Source organism: Myotis daubentonii, chromosome 8 (genome assembly GCF_963259705.1).
Source record: "Myotis daubentonii chromosome 8, mMyoDau2.1, whole genome shotgun sequence".
NCBI classification, from domain to species: Eukaryota; Metazoa; Chordata; class Mammalia; order Chiroptera; family Vespertilionidae; genus Myotis; species Myotis daubentonii.
The window spans coordinates 20,352,364-20,378,580 of NC_081847.1; the positions used below are offsets into that span (position 1 = coordinate 20,352,364).

At 40.5% G+C, this 26,217-nt stretch overlaps 1 protein-coding gene across 2 annotated transcripts in view; it reads left to right on the top strand.

Moving 5' to 3' along the window:
- The window catches only part of KIF16B (kinesin family member 16B), a 287,436-nt gene that overhangs the window by 232,511 nt on the left and 28,708 nt on the right, over positions 1-26,217 (top strand). Inside the window, exons 24-25 of one of the 2 annotated variants that reach the window (XM_059705490.1) lie at positions 2,341-2,430; positions 22,823-22,906. In XM_059705490.1, the coding sequence (XP_059561473.1) occupies positions 2,341-2,430; positions 22,823-22,906 (174 nt within the window). The remainder of the gene's footprint in view (positions 1-2,340; positions 2,431-22,822; positions 22,907-26,217) is intronic. The other variant, XM_059705491.1, reaches the window with a different exon arrangement.

Genomic DNA, 26,217 nt, shown 5'->3' on the forward strand with positions numbered 1-26,217 from the left:
CTGGTCAGGTCACATACCTAGGATGTGGGTTCGATCCCCAGTCTGGGCGTGTACGGGAGGCAACCGATCAGTTTCTCTTTCTTTCTCTCTCTAAAAAATCAATTTAAAAAAACATATCCTCTGGTGATAATTTAAAAAAAAATTTAATAAATATTGTTTAAGGAAACCTGTAACTGTTTTATACAAGTTCTTTGTATAAAAACTTTTATTTCCTCCTTACGTACACAGATAGATATACACTGCAAATATATAATGAGGACATCTTAAAATTGACAATCCTTAAACCAGTAAAATGTGTATGTAACATAAATTTGTGACCAGCAATCAATTTAGAATTGTTTATAAGTAAATGCAGTTCATCTTGTAGCTATGTTTATGGTATTTAAGTTGTACTTGATCATTTTATGGCCCAGAAAAAATGGGTTTGTATCAGCAGAACCATTCAGTGAGAGAGAAGTAATGAATTTTCTCCGCAGTGATATGTAGTAATGATGCCCTACAGTCTCAACATCGAAGAAAATAATTAAGTGCTTTGACCTGATTTATTTGTCATACTGATCTTCTGTCTCTGCTCTCTGCATCAACCCTCATCCTATGCCCAGTTTTAATTTGGAGCGAAATAGGACTTTAATACATAGTTTCCCTTTATGTATAGTTTTCCCAACCTCATATGCATCGTTTCTGCAGCTCTAGGTGTGAAGGTGTCTCCGTTATGGATAAGAGCTTTGAACATGTCCTGTGGAGAGATGACACCTGTGATTGTCTTGTCTTCCCTCCTCCCATTTCTGCCATGACCACTGATCTGATGATCTTCATTCTTCATCATCATTGTCTTCATAAATTTACATGTTGATAGACAAGGGGGGATTGAAATGTTATCTATACAAAGTAGGAAGTATGACCCTTTGTCATCCTTGTATTTAAGCTGAACTCAGGTGAAAAGCTCATGAGTGAAAATGTTGGAAATCTATCTGTAGACTTGTGTTACAAATAATATTGAAAATGTACCATATTCTCAGTGCAATTTTCAAAAATCATACTATTATGCCATTAATTCAAATAATCTGATTCAGGTGAACCTCCTAGAAAGATTGCAGCAGGCCTTGTGCTCCCTTTTGACTGACCTGGGTCAAACCGGGAACCTTTACCTGATGTGAAAATCAAAATCATCTTGACTATCTCTCAGCAAACTACTGACATGTAGTATAGTGCCCAGCACATAATTGTTGCTCAGTAAATGTTTAACTCTACAACAAGAGTGCTCTCACTTCCACCTTAATTAGTATCAAAGGTTCATTCACTTAAAAGGCTTAAAATCTTGTAGGATAGGGAGGCATTTATATATGTAAGTTATGTCAGTTATATACTGAGATGGCAGAGATGGTGAAGGATGGCTGCTTGTTCTACTGTGGGCATGCATGTGGGCAGGAGGGGATGGGGATGGCTTCAGGGTCTGTCTGGCATAGCTTGCTGGTAGGTAGTGAAATGCACTGAGATGGAATGTTCTAGATATTCTCCAGCAAGACTGTCAGGTTTGATTTTAGACACTTTGAATTTGAGGGTCCAGTGTGACATCTAAAGAAAGATGTCTCCAGGTTGGGTACTGGGTCTGCAGCTCAGAGGAAAGGTGGGAACTGAGACAGGAATTTGAGACTCATCAGCCTGTGCTTTAGGCTGTGTGATTCCAAGGGCTGGCAGTGCCTACCAGCTGCTGCTTGTCACCGTGACCTCAGGATGTGAGCTGATGTGCACCAGAGTTCCACCTACTCAGCTCATCAACAGGGACTGTGGGATAAAGGCCAGACAGAGAATTCTTCTGAGATAAAGCAAAATATATTAATTGTGTTTTTATATTAAGAATCATTGAGAGGCAGAAAGATTTTTTTCTCCTCTTTATACTCATTGTCTTTCTCCTTCTTCCTCCTCTTCCTTTCTTCTCTGTGTTTTCTTCTCTCACTTTCCCCGCTGCTGTCCACTCTGGTGGCTGGTGACCTGCAGCAACATTTTGTATGGGCTCGTCACCGGGACAGAAAGGTCACCTATGGGGTTTTCTTTCTGCAACCCAAGGAGAGGGTTAGGGGATATTTTTCATAAGTTAACTGTCCCTCACTTTACATAGTCACATGCTGCTTATAACCAGATTTGGGAACTTGAGATGCATGCTTAAGTAGAGAGCAGATATTATTTATGTCTTATTTATGCAGCTAGATTAATGTTTTCAATTCTGGAGAAATTTGACATTCTAATCACTTTTTGTTAATTTTTAAATTATTTGAAACAGTTTTTAGTGACTTTTCCCTCTAATTAATGCTGATTTATTTTTATTTTTGTGGTTAACAGATTACTGTCCTCGATGAGACATGGACTGTATTCAGACGTTATAGTCGTTTCCGAGAAATGCATAAAACATTGAAGTTAAAGTATGCAGAGGTAAGGTGTGAAATAACTGTCTCCAATTAAGAACATTGGTTTTATAGAGTGAATGAGTTGATTGCATTGTCAACGCCCCGCCTTTAGACCTTTAGACATTAGCTCATAAGTGTCATCAGGTTTTATTTCAATTACTCATCTGTCAAATATATCTTTTTAATTTTTCTCCTTTGTTTCATTTCTGTTTTACACAGTTTAAACATTTTCTGAATATAAGATTTTGAAAGTGATAGTAAAGTGACAGGAAATGATTTTTTTCATAAATTTAAAATAAATATTTTAATCAGTTTACAACTTCTCAACTGTGAGTGACACCTATTAAAATGAAATAGTAATAAATTCCTTGGTATAGATTTACCCTTTTTTTCTCTTAAAAAAGACTATGTTAATGTTTAGACTTCTTAATGAGAAGTAAAGTCATAACAGTTAATTTGCCATCAGACATGGAAGGGAGATAAATGGTAAATGTGGCATGCATTAGACCAGATATTCAGTGTGATACATTAGTGATTTTTTTTTTACAAAGATTAGTTTTTAAAATACTTTTAAACAACAAAAAAAAATTCTTAAAATTAATGCATATCCTCTAAATGAATGTATTATTATTATTTCCCTTCAACTAAAGAAAACCTTATAAGCACAGCTCTTTGGTAATCTGGGGTTAAACTGACTGCAAATCAATCAATAGACACTGCCTAATTAGGCTATTTTCCCTAAGTATTTCCTTAACTTTTCCATGCCTTCCACTCTTTCTTATCTGATATACAGTATAAAGAGAATTACTTTTTGTAAGTAAAGTGATTCCTTGATGTGTAGAAAATATTGAGTCCCAGTAAGTTTAAGCCATATCTGAATTCTGTTGCTGAGCTATCAAAATAGTATTCTATTTAAAATTGAAGTGCCCAGCCGGTGTGGCTCAGATGGTTGAGTGTCTTCCTGTGCACCAAAAGGTTGCTGGTTGGATTCCCAGTCAGGGCACATGCTCAGGTTTCAAGTTCGATCCCCGAAAGGGGGCATGCAGGAGTCGATTGATGTTTCTCATCAATGTTTCTCTCTCTCTATTCCTCGCTCTAAAGTCAATAAAAACATTTTTAAAATTTAATTTACACTTAAATAAATAAAATTGAAGAAGCTTCAGCTATGAGTTATAGTTGTGTTTCCAAGAGGCTTTAGTTCCAGAAGTAACTGCTTCAAAGTCAAGTTGTTAAGTTTGTTCTGCAATTTTCTGTTCATGTCCAAAGTTTATATGGACAATAAAAAGTGAGAGTATTGTGTACATATTGAATGTACAGAGCAACTTGTTTTTAAAGTGAGTTTTGCAGTTCCTTAACTGCTTGGTTATAAGCTACGACCTCAGTACTTTAACAGTGTATAAATAGTCATATCAACATTCAAAGTTCCCAAATCAATAGGAAAAATAATTTGCTTGAAACAAAACACCAAAAAGTTTACCAGGAATAAATTACACACACACACACACACACACACACACACACACTATACATATGTTATTAATTAGTAATGTATTTCATATCAGTTTTCAGTGCCATTCTATGGGGCATATTTTTTAGATTCTAGTAATACAGAAGTGGACAAGAGCAAAAATGCCTTCTCATATATCTTAAATTCATATGGGAACAGACTTGTCTTGTGTCACACAACTGGTGAGCAGAAGCTAGTGTAGAATCCCAGGAAGTTTGATTCTATTTTTTATTCCTAAACAAACAATAATATAAAAAATAAAAATGAGGGGGAAATATCTAAAACTGCAGTAGCATCTAACTCTAGATCTAGGTAAATCTTATTTCAGTGAGACAATAACAATGACCATTTAACATTTTCAAGGTGAAGCTTATATATCAAGTTGATTATCAGGTATATATTTTTTCTTAAAGTTGATTTCTCTTTTGTGTAGCCTAACTTCACATACATAGTCTTACTAGCTAAGCATTTATTGGCAATTAAGATGAGTAATCTGGTTATTAGGTATTCATCAATTATGATTGCCCTTATTTTTAGCAGTTTCTTCTGAATTCTAAATAGGTTTACCTTTAGTTTTGAATTAATTTGTCTTCTTGGTAGACTGACATGTATTGTGCAAAATAATCAGTCCAAGTCTTTTTTTTCTCTGTTCCCCTTCATTGACTTTGTATAGAATCTTAATCATGTTAAACCCTGTGTTTCAAATTCCACATCTATAAAATGACAGTACCACAGCTAGTTTGTAAACATTTTGAGAGACTCAGATAAAGTATATTATTGAAAGCACTATGAAGTAGTACACAGCATCTGCTAGAGAGCATGTCTGAAATTTTCTCAAGCAAATTGTTTCCACAGTACTCTTTATCTGTATAGAAACTATGTCATTGTTTTACTCTGTTAAAATCAGTGTAATGCTTTTAAATATCAGTAAAGGTATGTGCTCAGGTACAAAGCCTCCCTAAGTGTCCTCTTCTCTCGATGGGAGAGGCAGAGTTACTATTCACGTTTAGTGTCTATGAAGTCCACATCATAGAGTCCATCAAGACAAAAACATAGCTCTTCAAGGAGCTGAAAATAAACACTTTAAAACCACATTCCCTTCAACCACTGGAATGCATAGTGAAGACCTAGTGTTCCCTCCTCCCTCCTCCCCTTTTGAGCAAGTGTCTAGTAGGCTGTGATGTATTTAATAAAGTAGGAGGACATGGGGCTGGGATACCAGAGGGTTCTTGAGAGGTTCAGAGATGCCAACCTCTATGATTTTTAGAGGAATTTGTTTTAGTACTTTTAACAAGGAGTCCTCCCTCGAGAGCGAGAGCCTAATAGGCTCCTTACCTCTCTGGGACACGTCTCCCAGTGAACGCAGATAAGCACTGGAGTCCATTACTGAGGACCCTTTTGTAATCTTGGCTGAGAGTGATTCTGAAGTAGGTTTGTTGTGTTGGTCTGCCTACAGTCAAAAGGATGAACCATGAAAATGAGATATTTTATGTATTATAATGTTCAAACAAAATAAATGCTAAGGAACTTTTAATGGCTCTGTGTAGTGAGAGCATAAGTTAGTGGGACAGGCCATCTTGCCTATCTGTATCATAACTTAGTTATGGTGTCATTAGAGCCCCCGAATTTCAAATAGAATCAGCCTCCATCAGCCCATCCCCGGGGGGCTTCCTCCTGCACAGTTGAGGGGAAAATATTTCCAAAGCCTTCAGGTGAAACATGAAAGATGGCTGTGTGAGAGCAACTCTTCCCTCTCCCATCTGGCATGTCCGGGTGCCCAGTAAATACCAGTGAGACTGAAGGAAACGATTAGGCAAGAGGTTATTGAATTTGTATATGAGACTTTCAGATCGTGCTGATAGAACCATTTCTCATCTTCTTTATTTTCCAAGTAATTTCCCCAAAGCAGCACCAGAAAAGAGGAAGAAAAGAAACTGGCCACTGGCCTTGTGTTTGTCTTGGACAGCTATATGCCATCCATCACTGAAATGCTTTCGAAACAGTTTTGTAAACAGCATTCCAAATTTAATATAAAAATTGCAAATCTACTCACCACCCAAATTATAACGCTACCAACCATAGCCACAGGGAACATGCAGTAAGCCTTAGATAAATTCCGCCGCATCAAGCCCTTGGCCTGCTTGAATTTTTAAATAGCAAACAACTATGTAGGCAAAACTAGGTTGCTGCCAGCTTCCCGACCTGGTTCGTTATCAGAGGCCGAGCTATCTCACTGATTTGTGTCACACCGTTCTCTCCACTTGATAGATAAGCAGTATTTAAATCACTGTTTCTAAGGGAGGGTGGCAGCTCAAAATGCATCAGAATTAGCTGGGAAGCTTTTCCAAGATATGTGGACCCAGGCCCTAAACTAGGAAATCCCGATTTAGCACAGCTGATGTGGGGCCCAAGAGCATGGAGCAAAAGCATCCTCAAAACGATGCTCTCTGGACCACTGGTGAAGACACTGCCTTTCATTTCATTTGCATCCACCTTGGGAGCATCAGATAATTTTTCATTATTATGTGTCACCAAGCCTACAGGTGATTTCCAGTGACAAATAACCTTGTCAGAATTAATGACAGGCTAGTTTAAACCTAGACAATGGAAACACTTCGATTATCTCTTGGATCACCAAAGACTGTGAAACAGACTGTATCAGACTTTCCTCTGCAGCCAGCAAGGAAGCTTCAATAGCAGTGGTCTGGGACCATTGGCACAGTATGAAATGTAAGTACTTAAAGGTGGGCAGTCCAGTTTTTCCTTTTAGACATGAGAAATCATATACACAGAGAGAGTTTTGTTCAGTTACATCAAGACTTGGGGCATATACAAGGTTCATGTCTCCAGATTCCTTTCCACGACTTCATTCAGGAAGGGTTAGTCCTCAGAGTGCTCCAAATGAGACCAAAGAGGAGGAAATACTCCCTGTAACAATCTGCTGAATAGTGAGACCCCATGGATGGTAACTAGAAATGGGGTTCCTTCTTTTGAATGTCATGACAATGACAGGTTCCTGTGATATCTCCGTCTCTGAGACAGTTAACATCATAGTAAAAGATGGAAATACACGCATTTGAATTAATTCAGCTGCTTTTATTCTTTAAAAATGCAATGTTAATTCTCACAGATCTGAAATGTCACTTTCAAATATCGTTGTGACATATATGAAAATCCTCTAATCTGTCTTCCCTGGCTCATGCCTAAATAAAATCAACACTGGTTTTGGGAGGAGGGAGATTTTATGTGGAGACATGACAACTATTATACTGAGTATAATGAAGTCAGTGCAGTCCTAACTGCAATTCCAACTGTGGTTTTATACCTAGGATGACTCCAAGTTCTAACACTTCAGTGGCAACAGGACAGCAGCTTCCGTTGGTCGTGTGTCCTTGTCATAAATTGCTGGCTGCTCCGCGTGGACCACCAGCAAAGAATTCCGCTCTGCTCCCTCATTCAGCAGATACTATTTAATGAGAGTCAGTGTGTGCCCAGCTCTGGGCTAGGCACGCAGCAGGTGTCCATAAATATTGTGTAGCATGCTCAAGTTACCATATCAGAGGTGGACAGGTAGCTCGTTGCTCCTTTAATAATCCACCAAGGTTGTCCTGAAGAGTTGCTGCTTCATGCCTCTAACAAATCAAACTTGGAGGCGAATTGCCTATTTGTTTGTGAGTGTATTTCTCAGTGACAGCTGTTCTTATAAGGCCTTGGGAGCTGCTATTAATTTTGAGGAGTTAGAAATGCTTCCATCCAGTCAGCTGTGAGAATTATGGCAGCCCTTTGATGAGTTTTTATTATTTGCATTCCTCAAAAGCTGGAGTGGCTGAAATTTACAACCACAAACCTGCACAGTGTGGATGTTTCAGAAGTTGCCAATTATCATGTAGGTGCATCTACTTGCAAAAGACAGGTTAGCGCGGCTTTGACCAATTAGAGTACCATATAGGATTTTTCCTTCCAATCTTTAAAAACTGGGTACTAATTAGGTAGTGAAGAATTACATGAGTAACACAAATACCTAGTAAATGAGGAATAACAATAAAGTTCACTTGTATCAGGTGATTACAGAAGTTAAATGTTTTTATTAGTGAGGGTTCCATACTTTATTAGTTGTTCTCAGTTTTCTTTCAGTAATTTATAATCCAGTTTTAGTTGTTTAATTGTTATACAGTCATAAATAATAGGCAAGACTTTTTATTGCTCACTTTAATTTCTTTTCTATATGAGGGCTGTCATTATTTATATCCAAAGGAATAACAATGCCATTTATCCAAACCTGTGCTGTCTATTGCCTCTGAGACCACCTGGACTTACTATGGGGTCTGTCTAACCTAAAAAGTGAACTTGGCCAAGCGAGAAAGGCTGATAATAGGAGCAACCATTTCCAATACATTTAGTTTATCTTCTTGATGGCAGCAGACTGGCTGACCTATCTTATAAAGTAATCAACTTTGAAGTCAGGATTTAAGTGTGATGGTTCTTAAAAGATAATTTGGCTGCATCAGTTCAGTGGGAATCAGGAAAGGAAAAACCAACTTGTAGATAGAAATTTCACTCTGAGATCATTAAGATCATTAAGAAATATTGCAAAGCAGCAGAGAATGCTGACTGTACTTCTAATATGCATAAAGCTAGCTAACTTGATGGATGAATGGATGGATACTCAATACTTTCATTTTCCCAAAGCCGAGATTCACAAATGGGTCTGTAAAATGCCTATGCTAGTTATACTAGTAAGCAACTACTTATTCTCTTATCTGACTCTATTGATAATTCTTCATGTAGATCAACTTAAAAATTAGAGGCTTGTTGGTTGAATGCTCAAAGTTAATAACTGGGGTTTTTAGACTTCACAGGCACTGAAAAGGAGAAAGAAAAATTTCATTGGAAATCAGTAGCCCCAAAATTATTGATTATATTTTTCTAAAGACTTTTATTTTACTTCTTTCGTTTTTAGAATGTGTTTTATTTACTGATTTGCAGAATAAGCTTGACATTATGTTTCTCTAGGCCCCAAAGAAAGTGCTATTTTAATCCTTATTTGTTTCCTGTGTTTCATTCTGCATAATCAAATTTCAAAATTATACAAAGTAGACCATAGGGCCATTATTAAATTTTTTCCCCAGTGTTCGCTAGGCCTATCGCGTCTCCCACAAATATCCAAATTATTTGACCTCAGTCATCATTTTTAATTTTAATGTACAATTTTCCCATAAGAGCTCAACTATCTTTGCATCATTTCTCACTCCTGCTGCAAAGATAATAGCAGCAGCAGGAAAAGGTATCATTTTAAGGGTTTTCTCATAGTGCATTCCCATTTGTGTCTGTCCTTTTTCTATTCGACAACCTCTTGAAAGTTAATGTTTTATTATTATACTGGGCTCTAGTTTCCATCTACACATCTTTGCCTTGCTTCAAATAAGAATGCTATAAAGATTTTACAGGAAATAAGGTACATTCCTCAAAAGCAATATAGCTGAGATCATACATAAAATATCTTCATGGTATCTAAAGTGCTACTTCTGACTCAGTATAGAGAGAGTTTAGCCATCAGTACCTGAGTTACAGAATTTCAGAGCTGAAACGAAGCTTAAACATCTTAGTTCAAGTCCCCCATTTTAACAAATGACAAAACTAGAAAGGTTGTACTCCTTGTTCAAGATTATACAACCATCTCTTTGCTGAGCTGAAATGTGTTCACATTTCAAGTCTCAGCTCATCAAAGAGATGGTTATATAATCTTGAACAAGATTAAAATAAAAAGACATCGCCCAGCCAGTGTTGCTCAGTGGTTGAGCGTAGACCCATGAACCAGGATGTCATGGTTCCATTCCCAGTCAGGGTACATGCCTGGGTTGTGGGCTCGATCCCCAGTAGGGGGCATGTAGGAGGCAGCCGATAAATGATTCTCTCTCATCCTTGATGTTTCTAGATCTCTCTTTCTCTTCCTCCTCTCTGAAATCAATAAAATATACATATTTTTAAGTAAGTAAAACAAAATGAAAAGACATGGTATTAATTTTACTGTTTTATTAGATTTGTAAAAGAGCAATCACTTTTGATTATTTCTATAAAAATGGAACATGCTCATTTATAAAAATTACACATAATTCAAGAAGAAAGCAACAGATTACCCCAAATTGTTCTCTAATACAATCGATGTTACCATTTAATGGACATTATTGTAAGTTCTTAAGTGAATAGGCACAGATAAAAGGATAGATATGTGGATTGATAAAAAAATTATAAGAAAAAGAATAGAAAGAACGAAACTGCTTTATAATATGGTGTTCATTCTAGATACACCATTTTCCATTACAAACGTATTTAATTTTACTTGAACATAACAGAAGTGGAAGAAAATACAGTAAAACTAAAGAAATTGCTGAACTTCAAATTAAATGTTTCTTCACCACAATCTATATCAAGATCTCTAAAATATATGAAAAAAAGATTATAAAACATTAATGTTAGTAGCTAGTTTTCATTTTACAAATTATCAGTTGTGTTTTAATAAATGCCCAATTGACTCTCTTAACAGAGATAACATTAGCACACTTTACTTACTCCCATATCCCACATTTTTAAAATGATATTATTATTTTATATTATTATTTTGATATTGTCGAGATATATAACATTCACATTCTTTTAGACATAATTCCATTTTAGTTGTGGGTTTAAATAGAGGCAGTATTTACGTTACCATGGTTTCTTCCCCTCGAGATCTTTATATTGTGCTGCCTCTTGGTTGGTTTTGGTCCTCCAGGATGTTTTTGAAAAATGTACCTTGATGGTTTTACCTGCTTGAGAAGGTCTGTCTGTGTCCTGCATACTCAAAAGACACTGTGGTTAGATATTAATGTCTTTTAGTGTCATATTTTCTTTCCCTACGCACATTTCATTTTGCATTGTTAATTTCTCTACACTACATACTACATGTAATCTGTGTTCTTGTGTTCATTCTACGTGTGTTCCAATACTGTTTTTGTTTCTTCGTGGTGTTTTTAGCAAGTTGAGGGGAGTGGCAGGGCAGGGATGGAGAGTGTGGTGGTAGCTAACTAATTTTTCTTTTTTCAATCAATTTTGTTTGTTTTAGAATAGTTTCAGATAGTATTATTGTGTTTTTCACCATGCCTTGTGATTTATGCTAGAAGCTGGACATGAGGTAGTGGGGGAAAGGAATTGAGGTATTCTAACTACTAGGATATGGATGTGTGTGCCGTTTGCTGTAGGTATGGTGTCAGAGGCTGAAATTTCCTCTAGTGCCCTTGTTTTGGTTTCCTCTAATGTTTTGGGTTTTTCTAGAGACTGCTTTTTTACATTTTAATTTTTTAATTACAGTTTACATTCAGTATTATTTTGTATTAATTTCAGGTGCACAGTATAGTGATTACACAATCATATACTTTACAAAGTGCTCCCCCCGATATTTCCAGTACCCACCTGGCACCGTGCATAGTTATTGCAATGTTATTGACTATATTTCCTATGCTGCACTGTACATCCCCATGGTGATTTTCTAACTGCCGATTTGTACTTCTTAATCCCTTCACCTTTTGCACCTAGCCCACCACCCCCCTTCCCTTCTGGCGACCATCGGTCTGTTCTCTGTGTCTGTGAGTCTGTTTCCTAGAGATTTCTTCAATAGAGTCTGAGGCTTGCTATCCTTTAAGCTGTAACCGCTGTTGTTTTACAGGAGCCCTAGTGATACGGTGGGGAGGTGTGCGGGCGGAGAGGTGCTCCATAGGCCTGTGATAGTATCTCAGTCTTTTCCTGAGCCTGAGTGGGGCAGTGAACTTCCCCTGGCTCAGTTAGGCTTTGATAAACAAAGGTGGTTAGATTTTGGATAAAAGAGTTTCCCTTAAGGGCAGGCCTTGTTAAGGAAAACAGAATTCTGGGTGTATTTTCAAATGGCTACATTCTTCTCCTGCCAGACCTGAGGGGATTTTCCTCCCATCTTCACTGTCAGAATCTGATGGGACTCCTGGAGGTGAAACTCATGAAAGCCTGGAGACCACCCCTCCAAGGCTCCCCTCCCCCCAGCTCTTCCCTCTCATACTACTCTGCACTGAGCCTCCAGCAATTCACCCATTAACAGTTTAAAGTCTTTCTACCAATACTGGCTCCAACTGGGGCTTCTAGGCCGCTGAGCTGTGATTTTCTGTCTCTGCCTGTCTGCCTCTCCGATTCTGGGACAGTAGTTTGCCTCGTGGCCTCAATTCTCTGATGAGCTAGGAAGAGTTGTTGATTTTTAGTTTGTTCAGCGCTTTTTTTTTTCTTTTTTCTTTTGTCATGACAGGAATAATGGCTTCTAAGCTCCTTAAATATCAGATCAGACACCAGAAGTTCTCTTTGAATAGTTATAAATTTACAGAAAAAAAATGTGAAGTTCGCTCAGTGAGTTTTCTTATACCCCATACGCAGTTTCCCCTATTGTTAACAACTGACATTAGTATAGTACATTTGTCACAATGATTGCTACATTACTGAGAACTGATATTGATAACATTATTATTAACTTCGCCAGAGGGCAAGGGGGTTGGTGGGCTAGGTGCAAAAGGTGAAGGGATTAAGTATATTTTTAACTATATTATTAACTACAAGAGGCCCGGTACACAAAAATTTGTGCACTCAGGGGGTCCCTCAGCCCGGCCTGTGCCCTCTCCCAGTCTGGGACCCGTCAGGGGATGTCCACCTACTGGCTTAGGCAGGCTCCCCGGGGGATCGGGCCTAAGCTGGCAGTCAGACAACCCTCTGGCATCCCAGGAGCCCTCAGGGGATGTCCATTTACCAGCGGGGAGCAGGTCTAAGCTGCATTCGGACATCCTTAGCGCTGCTGAGGAGGCAGGAGAGGCTCCCGCCACTACTGCTGTGCTGGCAGCCGTCAGCCTGACTTGTGGCTGAGCAGAGCTCCCCCTGTGGGAGCGCACTGACCACCAGGGGGCATCTCCTGCATTGAGTGTCTGCCCCCTGGTGGTCAGTGTGTGTCATAGTGACCAGTCATTCCCAGTCGTTCTGCTGTTAGGGTCAATTTGCATATTACCCTTTCATTATATAGGATATTTTTTAGGATCCCACCTAGGACACCACATTACATTTAGTCATTATGTCTCCTTAAGCTCCTCTTGCCTGGGACAGTTTCTGATGCTTTCCTTGTTTTTGATGACTTTGACAGTTTTGAGAAGGGCTGGTCAGATGTTTTATGGAATGTCCCTGATTGGGACTTGTCTGTCGTTTTCATCAGGGTTAGATTAGAGCTATAATCTAATCTAAAAACCAGAGAGGTAAATAAAGTGCCATTCTCATCACATCACATAAAGGATATATGTGCTGTCATCTCAGTACAACTTAACACTATCTACACTGACCTTGATCACCTGGCTCAGCTTTCTCCCCTGGAGATGTACTCGGTTTCCCCCCTTTCTATACTGTGCTCTTTGGAGGAAGTCACTGTGCACAGCACACATTTTAGTAATTGGGGAGATATGTTCTACTTCCTTGAGAGTGAAGTGTCATAAATATTTTGGAATTTTTCTACATGGGAGGCTTGTCTGTTTTTCCCCATTTATTTATTCAGTTGTTTATCCAATCATTATGTTTTGGGTTATAAGCCATTATTATTATTCTTTTTAACTGTTACAGCTTGGCCATTAGGAACTCTTTCAGTTGTCATATGTGTTCCTTCTAACACTCCCAAGAGCTTTTGGTTTGAGCCCCTCTTATTGCCGGCACCACAGATGCTTCAGCTTATTTTATACTAGAGGCCCAGTGCACAAGATTCGTGCACTGGGGTGGGGGTGTCCCTCAGCCTGGCCTGTGTCCTCTCGCAGTCCAGGACCCCTCGAGGGGATGTCCACTTGCTGGCTTAGGCCCGATCCCCCAGCCTAAGCCGGCAGTCAGACATGCCTCTCACAGTCCGGGGTCCCTGCCACCACCGCTGCGCTCGCCAGCAATCAGCTGAGCTTATAGCTGAGTGCCCCCTGGTGGTCAGTGTGCGTCATGGCAACTGTTCGTTCCACCGTTCAGTTGATTTGCATATTATGCTTTTATTATATAGGATGTTCCTTGTCCCAGTCCTAGAGTCAGCCATTTCTCTAAGCATTAACTTACTTTCCTACCCCTTTTCCCCTGGCGCTCTCTTCTTTCAACCTGTGCATCACTTTTTTCTCTTGGCTCCTTTTTAGAGATGTTTTTTGTGGTTCCTATAAGACTGAATAATTTTTTGTCTGAATTATTTCTGGCTGTCTTTGACCAATCCTTGTGGTGTATGTTCTTTTCCTGCCTTTTACTTATGTTTCATTCAACTCTCCTCACTCCACCCTTTTTACTCAAGTTCCAGCTTTGGTTGCTTCTAATTATTTTTCATCTTTAAGTGAAGTGGACTAATTACTGGGAGAAAACACCAGTGTATCATGGGGTCAAGGACAGGATAGATACTGGGGTGGAGAAAGTTAGCAAGCTGCTACATGCCTCGACTTTTGCCAGAATTTTTCTGAAATTTTTCCACCCATCTTTTTTCTTCATTTTAAGACACATTCTCTCTTATTTTTTGGTGGTTGGAAGGGCTGTAGGACCGACCACTGGCTATTACCATAAAGGCAAATACTCACCCTTTGGCCTTTTCTCCCTCCAACACTCTGAACTTCTCTGGGTTCTTCCTCCTACACCCTCCTTCCTCCTGCCTCTCTCTTGGCTCAGGTGTCCCCTGCATTATCCTTGTCCCCAGATTTAGTCTCTTTAATTACAGCTTAGTGGAAAATCTGAGAGTTTGCATGCTGAATGTGGTGAACAGCTCATAGTGCTGTGGTCTAGAGGTGAGAAGGGTGAGGCTCTCAGAAGCCCTCCATCTCGTCCCTCTCTTCGCTGCTTCCCTGGGCACGACCTGGCAGTTTCCCGGATTGGAGACAGTGTTTCCTTTGCTTTTCATCTCTTGTGTTGTTTTGGTGCTTTTGAAGGAGATGAAGGGAGCAAAGAAAGCTCCACCGTCTTTAACCAGAGCTCTTCCATCAAGTTTTTACAGTTTGGAGGAAGATTATTTTGTTGCAATCACACTTTTCAACATGGGATTCTCTCCACAAAAGTTGGGAAATATGGCACTTGCTCTTTATGAAAATGAAATGTCATTGAAAGAAAGAAAATTATTTTTCTCTCATTACTGAATCCAAGTATCTTGATAACTTTTATGTGAATCAGAAATATTTACCTCAGTCCCTTTAGGATTTACTTATTGTGAGGAATATAGAACTTCAGGAACATTAATTTTTAGAAATGTAGGGCACTGTATCTCCTTTGTCAGAGGTTACAAAGGAAATCAAAGAGGAGTCTATTTTCCACCCACAGATTTCGATTTACTGTCCTGACAATACTTCTCATGGAAATCCAATCTCCACCATCTGCTAGATTAAAAAATGAGGCCACAAAAGTGAAAATTTGTTAATAGAAAGAACTTGAGAACAAATGAAAATAACCAGGTAATATGCTTGATTTTCAAATTTCTGTTTAACTTGAGAGAAAGCAACCAAACAAATAAACAAAAGATGTTGATGTAAGTAGGGCCTGCGTGGAGAAGTCAGGGACAGTTCTGAATCACCCTCTCTGTGCGCCTCTTGTATTCTTAATTTGTTGGAAATAGTGCTTTTCAGACAGGAACACTTTAAGCAAAATGGAAGAGGGATTTTTTTGTTTTGTTTTGTTTTGTTTTTTACTTTCCAGGCACATTATTTGTCCTGACCAGTAGTTCTTCCAACCTTGGTAAATTGTCCATTTTTTAAAATAGTTTGACAGTTTAAATTATTCACAATCTAGAAATGAAACTTACAGAGGATTGCTTTGCTGTCTGTTTTAAAATAAATGAAGCAGTTGCTTTGCACTGTGGAGAGAAAAAGTTCAGGCCTCTTTTCTCCATCAGGTTTCCAAACTCTCCTGAGAATCTTTATAATATTACTATTCCAAGAAGGGAGCAGCAGCTCCTGCCCTCTTTTCTCTATTCCAGGTCAAGACTGTGGCGGTCTTTTCTTTCTGGATGATGGACTGATTCTGATGGCCTAGCGTGACTACACGTTCTATGTCAATAACTATTAGTCCCTAAATGGCTTCTTGTGCATTCCCAACTCCCAACTATTTCAATGTCATATATATCTTTAATTTAAGATGTTTTAATTTTTATTATTTTTGAGTGCTTTCTAAGAAATACTCTTTTAAACAAATATTGGCTTATTTATAAACCAACTGATGACCTATCAAATGATAATATTTACACTTGGCAGGTAAAGCAGGTAGAAATGTACCTTTGTCATAGTGGTTGCTTAAAAATGACAAAGTTTTATACAAGGTTTAACCAGATGAAATTGCTGATATTCAGCCATTTTTAACTTACAAAATTGGAAATTTCATTCAGTTCAGCCTACAATCTTATAGATAGTAATGTAGGACAGCACTGTTAAGAGTCTCTAAAAGGGAGAAATGGAGGTGGTTTCCATTCTGCCAGAACAGGAGAGTTGGATAGCTGTTTCTGATATAATCCTATCTAATAATAGACAAACATGGTAATTGACCATACCTTCACTACACATCCCATTGGCTAATCAGGGCGATATGCAAATTAACTGCCAACAAAGATGGCAGTTAATTTGCATACGTAGGCGCAATACTGGGAGGCGAAAGGGGAAGGATGGAAGAAGCCGCCTGCTGTTGATGGTGATCAGAAACTCAGGCATCAGGCAAGAGCCGGGTGGCAGGGCAAAAGCAGCCCCCAGCCCGAGATCGGAGAACTGGGGCCACCTTTGCCCGCCCCCCCCCCCCCCCAGCCAGTGATCGAAGAAGCCGGGCGGGGCAGGGAAGAGGCGGCCGCCAGCAGCCACCTCTTCCCTGCCCCCCCCTCCCCCCCCACCGGCCAGTGTTCGGAGAAGTACCTGTATTTTTTTTTCAAAGTACCTGTATTTTTAATAATTTCTTGACATGGTAAAAGAATTTTATATTATGATCCAAGGGTGGTGGGGTGAGGAGAAAGAGCAGCAGAACAATCCAACAAACAAAAAGGGAAACAGAAATGCATGGTGGAAGGGATCTGAAGGGTGGGTAGGGGCATTGCCCAACTAAAATGCAATTGGTTTGTTACTGAGTACTGTTCAGGGGAAGACAGCATCCTGACTCCTTCTCTATATAGCATATTGGGAGTAAAAATGATGCATCCAGGTGGAAATATGATTAGGGGTTGGAAGATAGACAGGGAAAGAAGAAGTCAGAAATAGACACTGAGAGAGTCACTGGCTGGCTGGCTGCAAATACTGACTCTCCAGTAGTGATAGAATAAAAAAGTGGGGGATATCTCTGGAAGATTCAAGAGATAGGGGGCAACTCTTCATGGTTTTGACTTGCCCAGCAGATTTCCACATACACACATGTACATGCTTATGTTTGCATGCACACACGTATACACATAACTGACTGCCCTCCCTAGAAGCACAGAAGAAGAAGAAGCTGCCAGAAGAAGAAGCCGCCCACCTTTGGTCCAGGCGCCAGCGCCTGCGGCTCGCTGCAGCCCAGAGACAGACAAGCCACCCGCTTGATGTCCCAGGCTGCAGCCACCCGGAGAAGCTGCCAGCCCTGTGGTCCAGGGCGTCAGCGCCTGTGGCCAGGGAAGTAGGTTCCCTCTCCTCCTACTGCAGTCATTACTTCAATATTCCCCTTCTGAATTTTTCTCCTGTGCTGCAACCAACACCACTTTTCATCGGAAGGATACGGAACAGAGAGAGCAGTGTTAAAAGCTTACATTTTTAAGCCGGTAAGGTTGGTACTTAAACATATAAATGGAAAACTAGAGTCCTTAAGGTAACAAAGGCTACAAAGGACAGGGACAGCGCATGACCTATTATATCCAGCAATCCATATGGGGACTGAAAACTTTGCAATGATGACAATTAGTGAAGATTTGAATCAACTAAAATAGTTGACAGGGACAATTCTTCCATCTTTGAAAATATCTACATCAAATCTGTTTAAATAGATTTTCATCTGCATAATATAACACATTCTGACAAGACCACCACCACCACCAATGTGGTCAGTGTTTTGCCAATAAATGTTTAATAACTGAGGGACACCCCACCTCTGATTGCACAAATTTTTGTGCACCGGGCTACTAGTTACTTTATAGGAGGCCATATTTCTTTTTCTGTGTTGCCTTGAGGTCTTGCCTTTCTACTTTAGTGTGTTGGTGTCCTACCTCCACCGATAGGATGTGGACCCAGCAGCGTGCGTTTCTATCGTGAATCACATAGAACTTCTGCTCTCATTTTTTTCCTCCCTCCCTCCAGCCCTCCAACCACATGTAAGGAAATCCACCATTCCCCTTCAGTTTTATTATGAGAGGGATAAGGTAATAGGAATAACTAATCTTAAATGTCCCAAAATGGACTTCTGAGAACCTGCCTCCAGACCCATCCCCTTTTCTGTCATTCCCACTGCTATTGCTGACCCTGTCACTTTGTAGGGTTCGGGTCCTCAGGGAAGTTCCATTGATAGCTCTTGTTGGAACTGTTGATCACTGCCTAGCAATGATGCATCATTTTTTGTTTATTTGTTTGTTTCATACACTTAAGGAGGGGTTACTTTCTTTTATCTGAATCCTAGATCCTAAGGGCTTCCATTAGAAAGGGCCCTTCCATGTACTGTATACATCTTTTACAGCATTATTACAAAAAACCTAGAGTTCTGATTCCTAGTCTGGAGTCTACCATCCTATCCGTGACTTTGAACCTTTCTAAGTCACTTGACTCTGGACCTGTGTTCACCTCTAAAGTTAGATAGTTGAATATTGGAGTCCTGTGATCATGTGCCTAAAAGTTATCTAAAGTTGCCCTTTTCTTCCTAAAATCTGAACAACGGTATTATACATAATTTATAAATAGTTATTTCACATGGGAGGGGGATATTAATAGCATAAAATATTAGCCTCCATCTCAGGATGGACCACTGACTAGGAGGATATTTAAATGCTTGGTCCCCACCCAGTTCAGCTTCCGGAAGTCCTGTTAGTGTGCCATTTCTGATTGAGCATGCGAGTGACTACACATTTCCCCCGACAGAAACCACATCACCTCACCAGCCACATAAGAAAATGACAAAACAACCAACTGTGAAAGCTCGCTTGCCAAGCTTTCAGCATCACTGCATTGGAGGGCTGGGGGCAGAGGGAACATTTGTACAAGATGAAATTGAGTCTGGATGAAGCCCAAAGACTAGTTCAGCTCTGGTGTGTATCTGTCTTCTCCAACCTGCAACATATGGGGAGTGTGTTTGTGCCAGTGAGTCCAGGGTTCCAGAAAACTCTTCCTTGAAGCCACATCACCAGTCCAGGGATGGGAAGAGGGTGTGAGAAAAGGTGGCATACTGCTTTCTTACCAGATCTCTAACAAATCATACTAGTAGCTAAGGCCCATTTGGCATTGCTTCAACTAAATCTTCACAGAAACCTGGTGAAGTTTAGTATTATTGTCTGCCTTTTTCTTCAGCAGAAAATAAATACTCAGGCTCAGAGAAACAAAGGTAGTTAGCTAGTTAGCAGTCAATCCAAGATTCAAACGGGGTCTGTTTTACCTCAGGATCCATAGTCTTTCACGTTACCTCCCACTGGTGTTAAAGTTGAATGTCAGGAACACAATTGCAGCATTGGTGAGAAAGGGTAGGAGGCGCTATAAACCACACTGCCCAAGGTTTCTCTGCTTTGGTAGAAAGAGCCCTAGAGTAAGAAGGAAACAAACACCTGCCTGACTTAAGGTAACATTAAAAGGGGACTATAATGTAATGAAAGATACTTTGAACAGAGTGAAAGGGAGAATTACTCTTAAGAAAAAGACAGATTGCTGAATAAAAAACGGGCAAGAGTTGAACAGACACTTCCCTAAAATGACCAAGTAGTTGGTCAATGAGCATGTGAAAAGATGCTCGACATCTTTAGTCCTTAGAGCAAAGCAAATTGGAACCACCATAGAAATCACCGCGTCCCCCCAGAGGTGCTAAGAGGAAAAAGACCACAGTGCCAAGTAAAGGGGGGGATCTGGAGCAACTGGGTCTCTCAGTCACTGCTGGTGGGCGGTCCCTTAGTAAAATTGCTTTGGAAAACCACTTGATAATTTCAGATACAACCAAACACGTGCATGCCATGTGACCCAGCACTTTTACTCCTAAGGGTATATGTTCATTAGAAGACTTAAAGGAAATTATTTATAGTAGCACAATTCCTAATGGCTAAAACCTGGAAACTGACCAAAAGCCCAATAACAAGAGAGTGAACAAACAAATGGTGGAATATTCACAAGATGGAATACTATGCAACCACAGAATGAGCAAACTATGGCAACTCGTCACAACATGGATGGATCTCACACCCATGAGGTAGAGCGATGTAGGCAGTTCATGCTGTATGGTACTGATGCCAGAGAAATTAATGGGCTGATTTCACAGACAAGAGTTTGGAATGAGGTAGAGGTTCTTGGAGTGCTGCTGAAATAAGCATTTTCAGAAGCCCCCACGGAAGGATGGGATGTGGGAGATTTTATTGGTGTGGAGTTACATTTCTCAGCTTCCAAAAACCCTGCACCTTAAGCCAGTCCTGGAAAAGGTGCAGCTGGGAGTTCAGCAGAGCCAGAAATGGGCCAGTGCCCAGACCTTACTGTCCATGTTGCAGCCAGGTGTGTGTGGTTCAGCATGCAGGCCCTACGCCATGTGGCACAAGAGAGAGCATCTCCCAGCCACAGGAGTCCCAGGAAGGAGACGAGGGAGAGAGCTTCCGTTGTTTGGAAGTTTACATATTCAGGTTTGGAAAACTTGCAGTGTCCATGGCCACCGTGGCCACTGACTTGCTTTCAGCTTTCAGGTGTGATTGACAGGAAGGCACCTTCCCAGTTCACTCAGGCCTTTACTAGGCATGCGTTTTTCTGGTCTTCCCTTTCCTCCTTTCCTGTTAAATAATAACTAGGTTAATTTGATGGCATCATGTACATGAAATTCAAAAATAGGTAAAACTAAACCACGCTGTTGGAAATCAGTCAACCTTTGTAGAGGATGGGAGGAAACATTGGAAGGGAGCATGTAGGGGTTCCTGGGGTGCTAGGTATGTTCTGTTTCTCCATCAGTGTATTGAGATGTTGAAAATTCACCAAGTTGTTTACGTAGGATACGTGCATTTTGCTATATGTATATGCTACTTTAATACTAAATTTTTGAAGTATTGTATGTATAAATGCTAGTTCTTAAGTTTTAACTCTTGCTGTGGCAATATAAATTTCAACCAACTAGGGGATTTGCATATGTATAAAATAGGAATTTTATGGCATATTTTGGATCTATATTGTGGGAGAAAAGTTGTTATTTTTTTTCTATAATGCTTCATTGGACTCTCAATTTATCTTAACCTCATAAGGTGAGGAAGGAAAGAAATGGTGAATTCCATGAACACCAACAGTTATGTTGCTTGGCCTTCATTCAACCAAAGCAATACTGACTTGTCAGATTTTTACCGGATTATAGAGTTTTTCTTGTCTCAGAATATAAAATAAAACTTATCTTTTTATTATGATTTTTATGCCATCAAGAAGAAAAGCATAAGGAAAATAACTATGAAATTATAAGACTTAGCTAAAACAAGTTCTCAACTTTATTCTTTAGGAAGCGAGGCGAAAAGATTCAAAGAGAAGTCCCCTTTTCACAGGGCCAGTCTTCATTTGCAGTCGTAGTTGAAAAAAAAACACAGCATGGAATGTTTAAGAACCCTTAGCAGTGGTCCAAGAACTATTGCACAAAATGTTCAGGTAGTGTGCAAGCTGAGTTTCCCAGTTCTCATCGCAACACAAAAATAATTGAATACTAGTATAATGGAAGGAAAAAAACAAATGTACATTTTAAAAATAAAAATTGTGAAACACCATCTGGCAAAGAGACTATCTAATGTTGTCTGAGACAAAATATTGAGACTTATATCTGTCCTTCCTTGGAGTCCCCCTGGTCCTGCCTTCTCATCTGACCGCTGTGGAAGCTTGCTTGATCTGCTTAGGCCACACAGACGATTAGTGGCAAACCAAGGCAGGGCCTCCCATCTTTTCACCCCATAATAGACATTCCAAGTGATCTACACTAATAAAAGAGAAAAATGGTAATTGGCGTACGACGATACCCTTTTCATTGGCTAATCAGGGCTATATGCAAATTAACTGCCAACTAAGATTGGCAGTTAACTGCCAACAAGATGGCGGCTAATTTGCATATGTAGGCACAATGCAGGGAGGCGAAAGGGAAAGCAGGAAGAAGCCCCCTGCCACTGACAGTGATCGGAAACCCAGCGGGGAGCTAAGAGCTGGGGGGCCTTTGCCCTGCCCCCCAGCTATGATCAGAGAATCAGGTGCCTTTGCCGCCCTGGCCAGTGATAGCAGGAAGTAGGGGTGGAGCCAGCGATGGGAGCTGGGCACGGTCGAAGCTGGCAGTCCCGGGAGCTAGGGGCCCCTTGCCTGGGCCTAAAGCGGAGCCCACGATCGCGGGGCTGCTGCAGCTGTGGGTCCCCGCTGCCCAGGCCGACGCCTCAGTCAGAGGCATCCTGCAGGAGCAGGGGCGGAGCCCACGCGATGGCGGCACCCCCCGCTGCCACTGCAGGTTCCCGCTGCTCGGGCCGGACGCCTAGGCCAGAGGCGTCAGGCCTGGGCAAGGGGCCGATCCTGCGATTGGAGGGTGATGGGGGTCAACACCTGAGGGCTCCCAGTATGTGAGAGGGGGCAGGCTGGGCTGAGGGACACTCCCCCCCACCCCCACACCCAGTGCACGAATTTCGTGCACCGGGCCCCTAGTAGGTTAATAATGGCCCAGAGATCACAAGTGTGATATTAATGCATCTCTTGTAAAATATGTATTTCAGCTTGCTACCCTTGAATTCCCTCCAAAGAAACTATTTGGAAACAAGGATGAACGTGTGATTGCTGAGAGGCGGAGTCACTTAGAGGTAACAGAATGAAGCTTTTCCTTCTCTGTGTAGAAAATGTTCCCTCTGATTGACCAGTGAGCATTATTCCTGTTAAGCACAATTACCTTGTTCGTGAGTGTGAAGGTGCTGCTTCATTGACACAGAAGATGGCAGCAGCAGATTATAAACTAATAATATCAGTTTATTTAAAACATAAGCCCTTGTCCCCCTATGGTCTAGCAGAACGTTTTTCTGGTTTTTAAGGAGATACTTGTATTGCAAGGGTTAGAAAGCAGGTTGTGGGTGAGAACTAAATATTCACTATAGACAGATGGTATGTAATACAAGATGAGTGTATGAAGTTTGCTGGAAAAAAAAAAAATAGCCCTGGAATTAATTAACGGAAGATAGTATTGCATCATTACGTTTTCAAGATAGTTGGAAGCAAAAAGACACATACCTATTTTAGTCATGGTTAGGTTTTGTTTGATTTATTTTAACTTAGTCTTTTGAGCCAGCTACATGTAGAACTTTGGTTCAAGACAACTTGTTTTCTGATGGTCTCACTGCCCATCCACACACTGGACACTGGACGGCTTCATATGGTTTATATGGTATGTATTGCATTTCAGGATAGAGTTGCTTACTTGCTTGGGACTGGATGCTAATGCACTGAGTGTGTGCTGAGGCATAGTCACAGGCAGTCCTAGGTCGTTGGCTACTCTCTGGCCACTGTGAGCCATTGAGACAAGACAGTATAATGTTACAAATAGCTCAGTACAGTGTGTCCACAAGCTGTCAGGGGGTGTCTTAAAGTCCCCTTTGCTACTTCCTTAAGAGGAATCATGATAAGACCTATTGCAGATAAATTCAAATAAGAGAAGGCCCAAGAGAGTCCTTTTGAATTGTAAACTGCCACATAAAAATTAGGTATTACTCTCATTCCCAGTGGCAGCCAGTTTGAAATGGTTGCCCAGGGGGGGTGTACCTGATGCCAGTGAGCCAAGGACTGGGGAAACTTCCAGAGGCTGCAGATTCCAGTGAGAGCGAATGGGGCGAGTGGGGAACATGGAGACCTTGAGGACTAGGAGATTGTAGTCCATGAGGGGCATTTTAGAGTTTTGAGATCCTCTATACTGAGCTGCTCTGAGAAAGGATGAGTTTCAGGGTGTGGCCATGCTCACAGGAGGTACTTGAGTTAAGCCATAGAGTTACACGTTTGAAGGGGTCCAGGAACTACTGAGGCTGAGCTCTGGGTGGGGCATGACAGGCTTCTGAAGTCATCCCATGAGGTGGACTGACCCTCTTATCCAACTGAAGAATTTGCCTTCCAGGGAACGATTATCATGGTGAGCCTGTTTGATCAAGTTCTCTTCAAGGTTTATTGTATCATCCAAGAAATTTAAAAGTAACAGTAGACCTAGTGATGATTCCCCCTACCTAGCCCTTACCTGCCTCAGTGATCTAGACTTGTTTTTAGTGAACATAAGAAGAATGATGGCATATAAAACAAGTTTATAAACAACAGCAAATAGACTGTCGTTCCTAGCTACTCGGGGCTCCATGAAATTCACATGGTTTCTGGCTGTGCCACAATAGCTTGGGCGTTTTTTTGTGCTGCACTTCTGTGAGCATAGCTTATGGTGACTTTTCTCTTTCCATTCCACCTTCTGGAGTCAGAGCAAAGTTCAAGGCCGTCTTTTGTTCCTGATACCTCCTTTGTTCTCCTAGTATCTCCTACTTAAATACTAAGCCATCAGCAGTTGATGGACAGAGTTCTATGTTAATGTCTCTACCGGTACAGGTCCCTCTGTAACCTGTAACTATTATTTACCTGTGGTATTAGCCTTTATCAAATGGATCTCACACCTCGTAGAAATAGACACATTTTAAATTAAATGTATTTCATCTCACGTTGTTAGTTACCTTAGCATATTATGTTTATTTTTTAAAAATATATTCTTAATGATTTCAGAGAGGAAGGGAGAGGGAGAGAGAGAGAGAAATATAAATGATGAGAGAGAATCATTGATTAGCTGCCTCCTGCATGCCCCCATTGGAGACTGAACCTACAACCTGGGCATATGCCCTGACTGGGAATTGAACTGTGACCTCCTGGTTCATAGGTAGATGCTCAACCACTGAGCCATACCAGCTGGGCTATGGTTATTTTCAAGGAGAAAGCATAATTCAGCTTCACTTTAATGGAAAATTGATCTGAAGTTCTTGGATTAATTTCCTGCTATTGTTATTTTCTTTTCTTTTTTGTAATCTAACATTGGAAATCGCTGTTTCAGTACATTTTTATGTGAAAATTAACAAAATTACTTTTCTTGAACTTCCTATTTGACTTAATTTATTGTATGTTTATTTAATTCCTACTATATGCTGAAGACAGTACTTGGTGTTATATGGAATATAAATGAGACATTGCTTTTCCTCTAAGAACATATGTTTAAATTCCTAAATGATATTATCTAGAGGTTTAATACATAAACACGTACAGAAATGTGGATTTTATTAGGACACATTTGCACTGGTACACAGCAGTCTACGTAGTGTGCTCAAAAGGAATTACCTGGCAATTTTTAAAATCCAGAAGTGCAACGTTATAAGCCTCCTCACCTTGAGTCACCTGTATAAAGCAGTGTTTTAAGCAAGCATTTGGGTTTTTAATCTTCTTTGCTATTAAAATATTTCCAAGATTTTGACCTTGTGTTTGAGCTTATCACCAAAAAGTATAAAATGTTTCCACATTAAAGACACACACCATGTTTTCACTTTTCAAGTTAAATAAATTAAATCTGTTAAAATAATGACTTGTAAAAATGATGGGTAGTAGCAGAACTTTCCACGCCATTAGATATTGTGGAGATTCATTTTCTTGCCTTAGAGAGAAGAATATTACTTGTATATTGTGGCGTGGCAGAGGTGCTGGTAGCAGTGTGGGGACACAAGGCCTAGAGCATTGAACTATTGCACCATAAAAGGCAGGAGGAGTGAGAACATGATATAAATGAAGGAGTACAGACTGGATTAACTGGCATCAGCTCCACCCAAAGTTATTGGGCCAACTTTATACCTGGAGTCAGTAATTCCAGAAGCTGGCCTATTATTGATTTACTTCTCATGCTCAAATCAAAGATTCATGCCATAGAGTCTTTGAAGCTTTCTAATGTGGTCGGATCTTCCTCTGGCTGCCAACATGGCCTGCTGAGCCATCCACTGCAAGTGTGCAGGTCACGGGCACATCCTGCCGCCGGGCAGTCAGAGGACCTTGACAGCCACACTCCCCAGGTGTAACAGCCTTTCTTGTAACCCAGACAACAGCCCGAAAGACAGAGGTCAGC